Raw genomic sequence first — 15,393 nt, 5'->3', positions numbered from 1 at the left:
AAGAGCAAAGAAATAAACCTAAACAATACCTTATCTGAGCCACAAAATGTATGTATATTAACTATGGAGTCATCTCAGACTTAATAAGCCTGTTAACAAGCAGAATCACTGAAGGAAATAAGAGAACAGAAACAACTCAACAAACCGCATTACCAGCTTCACTTATTACTAACCAGATTGACTTTATTTCTGTTAAACATCTACAAAAATTGTTACTGAGAATTAACAGAGGTTTAACTCTAATGTGTTTCATTTGAAATCACCATAATGGTGATTAGTGTTTACATTAGTTGGGCTTTTAACTCTTATTATACATTTGATTTTTTCTGGTTGTTGTGATGGTGTGTTCATTGAACATGTTTGCAGTAACAAAGGAAGCTAAAGCAAAATAACATCAGAAAATGGTTGTCTTTTGGCTGTTATCATGAAATGGTCAGATGCCATTTGAATCTAACAACTGTGTTGTGCATTAATACATTTATGTTATAAACCCAGTGTTACTACAGCATGAGTTCCAGCAGTAATCAGAAGATTAAAAAAATGATGACACACACAGACATCAAGAATCAGCGTATGAATCTCAACAATGGTGACATTCGAAAGTGCCATGCTGCAATGCATGCTGGGTGTTTTGTACTATGCTGGTACCCAGCATGCATCCTGCTTTTGATTGTCGCCATTGTTGAGATTCATACGCTGATTCTTGATGTCTGTGTGTGTCATCATAACTTTTAGTGTTCATGACTGTTAAAGTCTTCTGATTGCTGCTGGAACTGTGTGATTCTGCTTGTTAACAGGCTTATTAAGACTCAGATGACTCTAGTTTAGGTTTATTTCTTTGCTCTTGGCTGACATGTGGCTCAGATCTGGCAAACAGAAGCGGCCCACACAAGGACCGTATTTCATTGCAGCATGTGGGCCGGATCTGGGCCGACATAATGTTGCTATCTGGGTTGCTGTCACTCCCTCAGCCAGATTAGAAACACCCTTGCATCAGCGTTATTTTTTATTTTTATTTTTTTCATTTGTCTGCCAAGGTAATATAACACAAAGTAAAGGGTCCTTTTTTATAGCGGTGATTTTAGTGAATCAAATTTAGATTGATTAATGTCTTATTGATTGATTAAATTATAATTGATTAATTAATTAGCAGATGTGGTGCACCTAGAAGCATCACAATAACATGGATTCCAAAAGAAAACTGAATTGGCAAGAGGAAGAAGCACTGAATTAGTCGAACAGCGGAAACATGTTATAAAAGACAAGTTCAGCCCAACATTAACCAGCACTGACAAGAAAAAGGCATGGGAGGACATCTCCAGACATTTAAACTCTTCACAGATCTCATGTACTCGATCACCATCTGACTGTGCAAAGAAATGGTGCGACATTCTCAGCAAAAGCCGCACTAAAAATAGCCACCTTCAAATCCAACGTTTTGTGCACAGGTATAGTTCCCATTTGCATGCCTGTGTCCTTTGCCATTAGCCTTAACTGATTTACTTGTAGTCAGTATTATAACTGATATTCAAACCGGAGGCCCCCCAGGCAAACCACTGAGCGCCCTTTGTGAGGTGGTGCAGCGCATACTTGGGGAGGACAATGCTGGAGTGGAGGGTAGCCAGGATCCTGCAGTAATGAATCTCGAAATTCTATCACAAAGGTACGACCCAAATAATTTTTGGTAACATAAAACCATGACAACAACATTCAATGTTTTATTTTTCATTTATAATGAAGATGCAGGGGATTTGCCTTACCCGATGTTGCATTGCAGCATGATACTTTATGTTTGTCACCACTGTTAGGATTCAGATGCTAATTCTTGATGTCTGTGTCTGAAAAAAAAGAGAGAGAGAAAAAAAAGACAGTAGTTCAAAAAAAGATTAAGCATTACACAATTTTAAAATTAATCTTAAAATGTAAGCATGAGTAATTTAAAAATTACACACGATAAATAATTGATGCATCACTCTTTGTTCTCATGTTGTAGTTTAACAGGGTTGGTAACACACACAAAATAGTGACTAGCAATTATCATTTAAAAAAAATCTGCTGATTTTACTGCTTTACTACATTATATACATTGTTGCAGAAAAAAACTAACTAGCTTGTAATGCTGTTTGTGGAGTTGTTTAATCAGATCTTCAGAGATTTAATGTCTTCTTTTATCTTGAGTTGATTTAATCTAAGACTGTGGCTCTCTCTTATTACAAACTAGACTGACTGTATTTCTGTCATTCATCTACAGTTATTTTTGAGAATTAACAGGTTTAGATTATGTATTATTGAAAATGTTTGGTCACCGCTATTGTGATCAGTGTTTCATTTAGTTGGGCATATACTCTTGGTTCTTATGTTAAGTTTCTGGTCTTTGTAACAGTGTTTACAAAACTCAATAAGAAAATAAAAAAAGACAGTCAGATGATATGGTTTTCTCCATCACAAAGGAAACTGATTATTTAGGCCTGTCAATGACAGACATGTTAAAGTGATTGCATGCATTGCAACTCCCCAGTGATTCTGCTCGTTATCATCAGGTGTCTTCAATAATCAAACAATCATCACTCAATTAATCACTGAAGTATCTAATTAACTCTAACACTGCTACAGTGTTACTTTAACACACTGTTGGTAGTTCCCATATGAAAACCGACCAGAATTGATTTGACACCGGTGGATTTACTGTGAACTCACACCTGCTTGGAAGTTTTCTAGTAATCCTGAAGACCTGGATCAGGTGTGTTTGATTAGGTTTGGAGCAAAACTCTGAAGACCGGTGGCCCTCCAGAAATTGAGTTTGAGACCACTGGATTATAATAAATGTAGCAAGGTTTGTTGCTCAGAGAAGGAGGAGGCGGGAACGGTGAATGTTCAACAACTTTAATGATAAAATAAACAAACACAAAACGAAAGTAAAAGCGGCAGCCCTCAAAGTAAAAACGAAAGAAAGTAAAAGCTGTCTCACAGCCCTCAGCCTCATCCTGCTTGACACAATAATGTTATCTGTTAGATTTTATTCGACGTCCATCGATCACCCTATCAGGCACGAGTCAATCTCTCTCAGTTCAGCTTGGCCAAAGGGAAGAAAAACAATCATACAGAGAAGTGTTCATTTAAGTCTTCAGCTTTAGACCCTTCACACACAACACAGATGCAGTCCACCCACACAGAATCATGTTTGTACACATCATGTTTGCTCTCCAAGCAATTTCCCTTCATTCATGTGCAGTATGGAATGCCAAAGCTGTTGAAATAAAAAACAAAAAACACATGAATATAAAAAGAAACGTAAAAAAAAGGGGAAAAAAGATAATAAATAAATATAGAAAGAAATGTGATAAAAATTATACCATCATTTCCTTATTTATGTATAATTGTCTTTTTTTCTTTTTTTATACATTTATGTGTTTCCACATTAATTAATTAATTAATTAATTAATTTATGTCTTAAGACAAAGACCATACAGACAAAGAAATGTAGAAATAATAAACGCAAGAATAAATAAATGTATCAATAAATAAATGCGGAAATAAATGAATGTATACATTCATTTATTTATTAATACATTTATTCTTGCATTTATTATTTATACATTTCTTTTGAGGGGGGTACAAAGTACAAAGCACAAAACTTGGCAAGGGCAATGACATGCCTTTGCAAGTCAAACAGGAAATTAATGACTTGATGAGAGATGGACAATATGTCCTATATCACAGTTTAAAGGTGCCCTAGAATTAAAAATTGAATTTATCTTGGCATAGTTGAATAACAAGAGTTCAGTACATGGAAATGATATACACTGAGTCTCAAACTCCATTTTTTCCTCCTTCTTATATAAATCTCATTTGTTTAAAAGACCCCTGAAGAACAGGCGAATCTCAACATAACACAGACTGTTACGCAACAGTCGGGATCATTAATATGTACGACCCCAATATTTGCATATGCCAGCTCATGTTCAAGGCATTACACAAGGGCAGGCAGTATTAACGTCTGGATGTGCACAGCTGAATCATAAGCAAGCAAGCGAGGACAACATGGGAGATGGAGCAATAATAACTGACATGATCCATGATAACATGATAGTTTTAGTGATATTTGTAAATTGTCTTTCTAAATGTTTCGTTAGCATGTTTTGCTAATGTACTGTTAAATGTGGTTAAAGTTACCATCATTTCTTACTGTATTCACGGAGACAAGAGCCGTCGCTATTTTCATTATTAAACACTTGCAGTCTGTATAATTCATAAACACAACTTCATTCTTTATAAATCTCTCCAACAGTGTGTAATGTTAGCTTTAGCCATGGAGCACTATCAAACTCATTCAGAATCAAATGTAAACATCCAAATAAATACCATACCTACGCGATTTGACATGTTGCATGACGAACACTTTGTAAAGATTCATTTTGAGGGTTATATTAGCTGTGTGAACTTTGTTTATGCTATTTAAGGCAAGCGCGAGCTCCGTGGGCAGGGAGCGTGAGCATTTAAAGGGGCAGCACCCTAAATTGGCTCATATTTAATGATGCCCCAAAATAGGCAGTTAAAAAAATTAATAAAAAAAAATATATGGGGTATTTTTAGCTGAAACTTCACAGACACATTTAGGGGACACCTTAGACTTATATTACATCTTGTAAAAAAACGTTTGATGGCACCTTTAAGTCATTTCATATCACCATAACTATATGTAAATATGGAGACAATCCCGGACATAGGCATGAACAATCACTGAGTCTGGATTTCTTCAGCAGTGGCTTTAGTTGTGCTCTTGACCCTTTGCTTTTTGATATTAGATTTTATCTGGCTGCTGTAGCTATGTGTTTATAAAGCACATTTGTTATGACAAGGACAGCCATGAGAAAATGTGGTCAGATGATGTTGGCTGTTTATTGATGATGGCGTTATCATCGTGTAGTTGCCTGAATCACTGAATTCATACAGAGTCTAATGAGTCAGATGGTGTAGTTAATCGTGTCACTATTTTAATTTAAAAAAAAATTTTTATAACAATGTATCATTATTTCTGCTTTTTTTATATAATGTGTTAACATGGATTTTTTTTTTATTTTTTTTTTATTTACCTTTTCAATACACTTATCTTTAGATATTTTGCAATACAGCAATGTTTATATAAAACACTATAATACAAAGGTAGATTACCTACGGTTGATTCAAAACTTAATTTCTAATCATATGAAGGGCATACACTGATATCTGTGAGTTTTTGCCCTGTTTGTCAGGAGAAAGCTGATGTTTGGTGTTGATGACAGTGTGTCTCAGGATCATTTGTGTTCTTCTGCTGGTCTTCATCATACTGCATCAAACATGAAATGGGTGGATAATTCACACTGAAACAAGCGTAAGTGCAAAAACACTTTCAGAAAAAAATAACTGCAAAATAACTCCTTTTTATTCTCATTTAAAAATTAGATCATCACAACCTTCAAAAATCAGATAGAGCTGTTCAACAAACACAATCATGCCCATACAGCAACAAAGGGCCTGTTTACACCTGGTCACTTCATGCATTTCCTCTGATCAGATAGCTATATGATTTATCAAAGCGATTCCATTTACACTTGGCCACATAAATGTGTCTCTGCAAAACAACTATAAATCCGATCTTCAGTTCCCGCACTATATGCAGATTTCATGGAACTCACGTCATTGAAAGCAACACATATGAGCTGCATTTTATTGATTATCAGCTAACATCAAAATCCAAGACTGCAATAACCCAGCTAACAGAATTTAGTTATAAGAACGTTCTCTAAATATTCAGTGTTGGTTCTGGGAACATTAAACAAGTCCAGTTTTCTTGACATTAGATTAATGTTTTTATAAGGTATAATGTTCCTCAAACGTTCTTTCAACTTAATTTTGATCTCAAATTCAACATTGTAGGAACGTTGATTTGTAACATTCCAAGAACATAAAACTGTCCAGTTTCCTTAAAGGATTAGTTCACTTTCAAATTAAAATTTCCTGATAATTCACTCACCCCCATGTTATCCAAGATGTTCATGTCTTTCTTTCTTCAGTCGAAAAGAAATTAAGGTTTTTCATGAAAATATTCCAGGATTTTCTCCATATAGTGGACTTCAATGGAGCCCAAACGTTTGAAGGTCAAAATGACAGTTTATAGTGATCCCAGATGAGAAATAAGGGTCTTATCTAAAGAAACCATCGCTCATTTTCTAAAAAATGTGAAAATTATCATTTGCAACACTATCATTATTATCTTTTTGTTTAAAACATTGTTTTGTGTCATTTATTCACTCACAGACATCAACATTCAGCATTTGAAACACAACAATGGCGACATGCTTCATGCAGCATACAAAACACATTCATGACTCCCAGCATGCATTGTGACATGAATAAATTATACAGCTGATTTTTTTTATTGTCACCATTGTTTAGGTTTGTATGATGAGTGCTGATGTCCAAGTGTGTCGTTTTTTAAATAGTTTTGAACAATCCAATATAAATCAGTTCAGTGTTAAAAAAACAAAACAATTTCTAACACAATTTTTTAGTTTATTATTTCCTTACCATATAACACTTCAATACTAAAAGTAAAGAAAACTACAATAAAGCAGTTATTAAACCACTTTATTGCAGTCATTTATCTGTTATTAAAACAGTCATGTTGATCTTCTTTATCAATGCAGAAATGTTTTTGGAGACACCTGCAATTGCTGATAAAGATACAACTCAGTAATAGTCAGGGCTCAAGAGCTCAACTAAAGTAAACGCTCATCTCCATGATGGTGACCTCAAACGAAACATCTAAACTTCTGTTAATTCTCATTAAGAACTTCTGTAGACGTGTGACAGAAATAAAGTCAGTCTGGTTAGTAATAAGTGAAGCTGGTAATGCTGTTTGTGGAGTTGTTTAATCAGATCTTCAGAGATTTAATGTCTTTTATCTTCAGTTCATCTAAGGCTGTGGCTGAAGAAAGTTGTAGTTTGTGTTCTTATTTCTCTTTCTTTCAGTGTTTGTTCACAGCAGGTGTTTGAATGATTGAAAGAATGTTTCAGGAACATCATACTAACCTTTAAATAACATTCTGCTAACATTAAGGAAATTGAACATTTTTATGTTCTTGGAATGTTACAAATCAACGTTCCAACAATGTTGAATTTTAGATTAAAATTAAGTTGAAAGAACGTTTGAGGAACATTATACCTTATAAAAACATTCCTGTAACATCAAGAAAACTGGACGTTTTTAATGTTCCCAGAACCAACACTGAATATTTAGAGAATGTTCTTATGACAAAATTCTGTTAGCTGGGAGGAGAGAGCGTGGCCACAGCACTGCTAAGATCATTAGTCTCATTACTTTTAATGAAGATAATTGTGTGCTGAGCGTCTGCAACTTACTTTCAGTTTCATATGCGGCAGTCTGCGTGTTGAAGAGATGCTCCATCTGCGGTGATGCATGGCGCAGATATGACACTGTCATATCTGTCTATAACATCTTATTTAGCCTATAACACATTCTCACACATTTTTTAGCATTTTTAGTAGGAGTTAAATTTACATATGTGGTTTCAATAACCAGATGCATTTAGACTTGTTCAGTTTTGACTGGAATGTGTCCCAGACCACCTTCCAAAGTGGTTTGAGTGAACAGATTTGTATCCCTCTCAAATGTGTTTTGGACTTTTCATGGTCTTTTCATGATCGGATAGCTATCTGATCAGAGAAAACACATGAAGTGACCAGGTATAAACAGGCCCATAGTGTGGCCCAGATCTGGCCCATCTGGTACATGTGGATTGCATGTGACAAGAACCACAATGAAAAAAACTTTCCAGTCCAATACTTTCCATAAAGAAATAAATTATATGGATAAACACTTCTCTCCTTTAATGTTTTTGCACTTTAACGTCTGTACTACTCTGCCATTGTGGTACCATGAATATTGTTGGCTCTTTTATGATGAATAGCTTGTTACACTTCTCATTGTTATTTGCCGAATGCATGGATTGTGGAACATATGAAATGAAGGGGATGAATGTTATCTGGACATACTACATTCATCAGTTACTGCCATTCACAAATCTTCTCCCGTGGCCTCATTCGGATGTGCACTTCAGAATCTTGCCAGAAGTAGATAATCTGGGTACTTTTTTGCCTATGAGTACTGTGAATTCATACATACTTCTTTTTCGTATGTTTTTTGCCTACTATATAGTAGGGAAGTATGTGATTTTGATTGCTGCCATTGTCTAAAAAAAGTGGAGTTAAACGCATCCAGTTTCTTCTTCTCTTATCCCTTCAGTTCGACAAAGCTGCTCTCTGCTCTCTTTGTCATCTCTGCTGTCAAGCATCAAGTACAATGAAGGAGATATGCATGAATGAAATGTGAAATTTTATTTAAAAGCACAAACAATACAACACAAAAGCAGTTTTACAGACACTCAATGATTCAGTGAATCGGGGCAGTCTGGGACACTTTAGACATCTGAGGCTGTATTCACAAAACATCTTAAGACTAAAAGTAGCTCTTAACTCTTAAAATAATGGACATGTAAGTCCTAATTTTAGGACTCCTAAATTTTTGTTCTAAGAATATTTAACAAAGTTTTTTAGTGTTAAACCTAGCTTCTAAATCTGTGAACAGTTAGGAGTAGTCAAGAGAACTTCTAAGTCACTAAGACCAAATCAAATCAAGGCAAATAGGTTGTTTGCACATGACGTCACAGTGTTGGGCAAAATGCAGATTGAGGGCAGGAAGTGATTTTCTACTTAGGGAAGCACTATGAAATACCTATGTTTTGCATTGTTTATGGTTGCTGTAATCAATCAAACAGAGAAACCACAAGGAGCTTTTATTGTGTACCAATAGCCGTTGGTAATGTATCAATGTTAATGGCATTTATTCAATACCACTTTGCACCCGCAATTAATGTTGAAAATTTTTTGAAATTTCAACAACAAAAAAAAACCCAATGGAAATGGCATTGATGTTGGTTCATCATCATTCTTGCACTCTCAGAAAATTAAATCTTCTTAAAAGATCTCAGCAGAAGTTCTTTTTGAGAATTAACAGGTTTAGATGTTGATGTTTTATTGTGTTTGGTCACCATTCTGGTGGTCAGTGTTTCCTTTAGTTGAGCAGTTTCACTCTTGGCTTTTCATGTGAGTTCTTTGTAACAGTGTTTTCCAAAACACATCATTTGTGCAAATAATAAAAAAATAAAAATAAAAAAAATGATCCAGTGATATAGTTTTCTATAGTTTGATATTAAAATATTATATTCACCAATAATACTTTCTTGGCACAGATCATGCTTCACAGATTCTTGCCATCATGATCATTGGGAAAATTTTTTTTTTTTTGACACACACAGACATCAAGAATCAGCATATGAATCTCAACAATGGTGACATCCTTCATGCCGCAATGCATGCTCAGAGCCACCGTAATATACAACTCCCATCATGCATTGCGGCATGAAGGATATCACCATTGTTGAGATTCATATGCTGAATCTTGATGTCTGTGTTACAGAATGGTGGTGTATCAAACACATGACGAGGAAGATAAAAGTTAAACAAGTCTTTTCTTGATAGTCCACAGAGAGAATCCAGATAAGAACATACACCAACTCAGAACAAACAAGACCCGACAAAGACACACCAACAGAACTGAACTGATATACACAGATTAATAAACTAAAATAACTAACAGCTGTGATGAATATGATTAGTGTCCATAGTAAAAGATTGTGGCGGGAAACTGAAACAAAGAAGCATGTGACAGAAGAAAACAAACAAACTGAAAGTTCATGTAAGAAGAAAGTATTGTTGGTGAACACAACCTATTAAAAACAAATACACACTTTTGATCAGGAATACAATTAGTAAATGATTTTGCTTCATGATGATGGAAATTATATCAACTGATCGTCATTGTCATTGCTGGCTTCTTTAAACAAAGACCACAAACTCACACAAAATGCTAAGAGTCAAACTGTCCAACTAAATGAAACACTGACCACCATAATGGTGACCAATAAATATCAAAATCTAAACCTCTGTTAATTCTCAAAAAAGACTTCTGCTGAGATCTTGAGAGATTTATTGTTTTCTTTTATCTTCAGTTGATTTCAGGCTGTGTGACTTTAATTCAGTTGTAGTTGTGTTTCATTTTATGAGAGTGCAAGAATGATGTTGAACCAATATAACATTGTAACATTGATTCAATGTCATTTCCATTGATTTTTTTGTTGAAATTTCAACATTTTTTCAACATTAATTGCAGGTGCAAAACACCCTGCTGGTGGTTCCCATATGAACACTGACTGGTGTTGATTTAACACTGGGGAGTTTACTGTGTGTAATCTACCTCATCAGAAAAATATTTATTAAGAAAATTTTACTGTGGCATAACAAGATTTTACTGGGGCACATGCCCCACTTGGCCGCTGTCAAGCACTTTTACTGTTATTTAGGATAACTCTTAATGGCACAATAAATTTTTTGTTAATACAGTCCCTGTACTTTACTGTGATTTAGGCATGTGACGGTATCAAATTTTCATGTTGCGATTAATTGCTGAAGAAATAAGTTGCAAAAAAAAAAAAAGTGTTATAGTATAACAGATTTAAGAACTATTTTTGTATTAACAAACAAACCTCTGAATGTTTAAATGCAATAATACAATATATTAAAAATATATAAAGTAAAATTTTCAAACAGATTAAAGTGCAAAAGAATTAGGCTATAAAGAACAACAGGCAACACTTTACAATACGTTTCATTATTATTATTTAATGCATTAACCTCATTATTTAATGCATTAACTAAGATTGAGCAATAGCTACATTTGTTACAGAGAGTATTATTTTTTGTTAATGTTAGTTAAGAAATACAACTGATCATTGTTAGTTTTATCTCAGATCCATTAAATAAGTTCTTTTGATTTTAGTAATGTTATTAAACAGTAACTAAGAAATTAACATTAACTAAGACTAATTAATGCTATATAAGTATTTTTCATTGTCAGTTTGGTAATAATGAATTAACATGTTAACTAATAAAGCTGTATGTTTCAAAGTTTTACTGAACAATAACAAGTAATCAGAACATTTCTAATCATTAGGGCATGTTGTAGTCCAGATTAAAATATAAACATTTTTAAGTTTGAAAATAAATAGCCTATTAAGTCTTTAAGTATTAAGTATTTGGTGCTGTGATGAACAACATTAAGATTACAAAAAAAATGAATGGCTGTTTGAAGCATTTTAAATACTCTTCATTAGAGCAGTTGCTTTGTTTGCGAGGATTCTGGGGAAACTGCTGCATTCTGCTGTTCCATCAGCGTCCTCTGCTGACAGAGGGTGAACGTGCACTTTCGCGCCATGTGCTTCTCATGCACATTGGGCTTGTTTACATCTGAGCGTGTGTTCTTTTGACGCAGAAAACAGCGGTGTTTGGGAACGGTTGATGGGGAAAGTGATCTTAAATGCATTATAAAAAATTTAATAATTGGTTATAAATTATTATTTACGGTATTTTGAAATGCCCACAATAACAATATTGTGCATATTCATTATCGCGATATCAGTGGTGTAATGTAACGAAGTAATAATACTTTGTTACAGTACTTAAGTATTTTTTGGGAGAATCTGTACTTTACTTGAGTTTTTCTATTTCTGTCAACTTTTACTTTTACTCCACTACATTTCCTAAATAAAATGTATACTTTTACTCCGATAAATTTTACCAAAGCAGTTTCGTTACTTACTACAAAATAAAGTCGAAAGAACACAGACTGCAAGGCAAGCAAGCATGTGCAAACAAGTGCTCGCACAACCGCAGTTTATTTCATTTTCTGGGTTGCGTGCGTTGCGAGAGCGACCTCTAGAGGTAAAATAAAAACTATCACTGATGCCTCGTAGAGTTTGTTTTGACACGTGATGTGAGGCTGCACGCTGCACAGAGTGGGACACTTCAAAAACAGATTTAAAACAGACAACAAAATGGTATGTTATACAGTGTACACTACAGTAGATGATTTCATATCATTATAAAGTAATTAGTTTGTTGACTAGATGCTGCATTAGTGGAGAACAGTAATATGTTTGCCATCGAGGCTGAGAGGATGCTAACATTATTAGTAGTACCTCAAGCGCTTAAAACAATATGACAAAAACACTGTTTAATGTCACGATTGTTACCATTCATTTGTATTAGTTTATATCCATTTGTTCACTATTATGCATTCGTTATCCAGCAAAGTTGCATATTTAAACTGTATTCTCATCATACAGCGACAGAAACATAAATCAGAAATGCATTCGATTTCAGTTCTTTTTTATCTGCAACACATATTTTGATTAGATAATCAAGTTTTCTAAAATAGAGGCAAATAATGTGTGAAAGTATACATATAATAGACCCATGCTATGTCTGCGTGTAAAGATGGTAATTTTTAGGCATGACCGTTTGGATATGAAATTGTGACACCACAATAATAGTCCATTTGTAACATTAAATAAGGTTAATAAAGGTTAATATTGTTCATTTTTAATTTCTACATTTACATTTTAACATTTTAAAGTTGTCTCTTACATTAGTTATAATGCACTATGACTTAATATGAACGATCAGTGTATAATTATATTAGTTTTTTTATATTTAAAAATTACAATGAACATTCAGCTATTTTTTAAATTCAAAGAAACAAAATGTAAGAAAGAGTTAAAATTGAACACAATCTTGCTGCTCAAACTGTGTATAGAACAATTTTTAATAATTTTTTTTGCTCTTTTTGTGTTTTACATTTACTTGTACTTTTACTTTCAATACTTAAGTACGTTTAATATATAAAAAAATACTCGTACTTAAGTACTTAAAACTTTTACTCAAGTAAACTTCTACCAAAGTCATTTTCTGGTAAGATATCTATACTTTTACTCAAGTATGGTTTTCAAGTACTTTATACACCACAGCGCGATATATCGTATTACCGAATATCGGCACAAGTCTACTGTGATTTTCACCTTAACATTTCAGACCAGCAAATGACGTATGATAACAGCTCAAATAAGGTCTAATTAAGCTTGTGATGGAGCAAGATATGAACACAGCATCAGTCAAACCAATCCACACACTCTCCTTGACAAATGAAGTTATGTGTCTCTGTGTGTGAATAAAAACAGGAATAAGTGTGATTCCTCTCATTCATGAACAGACTCTCACACAAACTCACCTGCTTCTCTTCAGTGTCGATAATGACCAGATCAGCTCCTCGATCCCTGCAGTACTGCCTGCTGTCAGACCAGCTCATCTCCTCTTTGGATATGAACAAGCCATCTGGACCCCACAGATAACCTAATAGAAACTGAACTTTTTAAAACTGTAAACATAAAATAAGACAAAAAAAGGAAAGAAAAGAAATGATGTACAGAAAAACAAACCCTGTTTAGAAGTGCCCCGAAAGTGCTGATATATGATAACAGCAATCAGGAAAAGACAGAGTATCCCGAGACACACTGTGATCACCACCAAACATCTACTTCCTGCCAAACAGGAACAAAACACAAATACTAATGAATACACTCCATATTGTCAGTTCTGTCATGGTAAATTTCTGCTACAACTGCTATAGCAAACAACAGGCAGGTATTTGAGAGTTGAGAAGCAAGCTTAATGGCTACTGATAGAGCAGCAACCAATCAGCTGTGCCCTATAGAGAATGATGTGATTGCAAGCCGGTTGACCTATCAGCTTGCGCCATCTAGAGCTTCATGACAGAACTATATACAGTGGGTACGGAAAGTATTCAGACCCCCTTAAATTTTTCACTCTTTGTTATATTGCAGCCATTTGCTAAAATCATTTAATTTTATTTTCTTTCCTCATTAATGTACACACAGCACCCCATATTGACAGAAAAACACAGAATTGTTGACATTTTTGCAGATTTATTAAAAACGAAAAACTGAAATATCACATGGTCCTAAGTATTCAGACCCTTTGCTGTGACACTCATATATTTAACTCGGGTGCTGTCCATTTCTTCTGATCATTATTGAGATGGTTCTACACCTTCATCTGAGTCCAGCTGTGTTTGATTATACTGATTGGACTTTATTAGGAAAGCCACACACCTGTCTACAGGGATGGGCAGTATTGCAGATACATGTATTTAAAATACGTATTTGAAATACAAAATACTATTTTGTATTTTGTATTTTAAAGCCTTTGGAAAAAATCAAATGTAATTTGTATTTAAATACATTTAAGATGAGTATTTTTGTATTTTCAAAATACTCAAAATACTCATTTTTTGAGTATTTTGTGTGTGTTAACTGTGTGTTAACTGTGTGTTCACACCGCCGGCGGCGGCGCCGCCGGCGGCGAGAGCGTCAAAGTGACGCTAGTCATTCATTTTCAATGAGAGCCGGCGGCGAGCTCTTGGACGGTGAGAGCGTCGAGGAGAGTTGAAATCAGGTTAACTTTATGGTAATGAGCTATGACGCGGTTCGGCGGCAACCAATTGGAATGTAGAGGTCCTCGCTTGAGAGGGTTCCGATTGGTTGACGCGACTTGTCATTTACTTTGACCCTCCCGTCGGCGGCGGTTTGAACGAACAGTACAGCGTTGTTGGCAGGGCGGCCAAGGCGACTGTTGACGCTCTCGCCGGCGGCGGTGTGAACGCACGGTTAGGCTTTTATGCTTGACGTGCTCTCCATTGTATAATTCTGTGAAAATCGACAGAGGGCGACTCTGAGTAATTGTTCTCCAAACCACCAAAAAGCAGCAATGAGAGGAAGTAATTTGCCGAATAATTTGTCAAACACCTCTTATACTATGTCAAACACTCGTCTCGTGAGAAGTTTGTGAATAAATGGATTTCTTCACATGTAAACTGATTAGGTTGTAGGTCATTTTGACGACACATGTGAAAAAGTTTTTTAGTACACTTCTTAAACCCTACCCAAATAATCAAGTTAAACCCAGTAAACTTGAAATTGTGACTTGAGACATTAGAACAAAACATATTAATATGATAACATATGTATAACACTAAATTGAACAATACTGTGTTATATATGTTTTTTAATTCATTAATTATTTTATTTCAATTAACGATTGTATTAAACACCGACCATTACTTTATTCATTATTTCTGCTATGCAGGCTCATTTTGTAAATGTAATCATTTAAAATTTTACAAACATGGTGCTTTATGAAAATCTAAATGGACACATTTCCAAATTCTGATTGTTTTTACCCATCTATGCAAATGTTTGTTTATGTAGAAACGAAATAATTAGGTTAATCATTGTCTGTCTCCATCAGTTTAGCGTAGTAATTGTGTGCATTTGTGATGACAATGATGAAAGATACACTACA

At 34.6% G+C, this 15,393-nt stretch overlaps 1 protein-coding gene across 2 annotated transcripts in view; it reads right to left on the bottom strand.

The window, feature by feature from the left end:
• The window catches only part of LOC125271385 (C-type lectin domain family 4 member E-like), a 58,091-nt gene that overhangs the window by 36,937 nt on the left and 5,761 nt on the right, over positions 1-15,393 (bottom strand). Inside the window, exons 2-4 of one of the 2 annotated variants that reach the window (XM_048195467.1) lie at positions 13,452-13,553; positions 13,244-13,365; positions 12,899-13,173 (exon numbers count right to left, since the gene is read on the bottom strand). The exons of the other annotated variant lie outside the window; for it this stretch is intronic. Of the exons in view, the coding sequence (XP_048051424.1) occupies positions 13,036-13,173; positions 13,244-13,365; positions 13,452-13,553 (362 nt within the window). The 3' untranslated portion in view covers positions 12,899-13,035. Of the gene's footprint in view, positions 1-12,898; positions 13,174-13,243; positions 13,366-13,451; positions 13,554-15,393 lie in introns of those variants that run through there. 2 annotated transcript variants of the gene reach the window in all.

This window comes from Megalobrama amblycephala, linkage group LG7 (genome assembly GCF_018812025.1).
Source record: "Megalobrama amblycephala isolate DHTTF-2021 linkage group LG7, ASM1881202v1, whole genome shotgun sequence".
NCBI lineage: Eukaryota > Metazoa > Chordata > Actinopteri > Cypriniformes > Xenocyprididae > Megalobrama > Megalobrama amblycephala.
The sequence above is the reverse complement of the archived record's forward strand: the minus strand, read 5'-3'. Positions and strand labels throughout refer to the sequence as shown.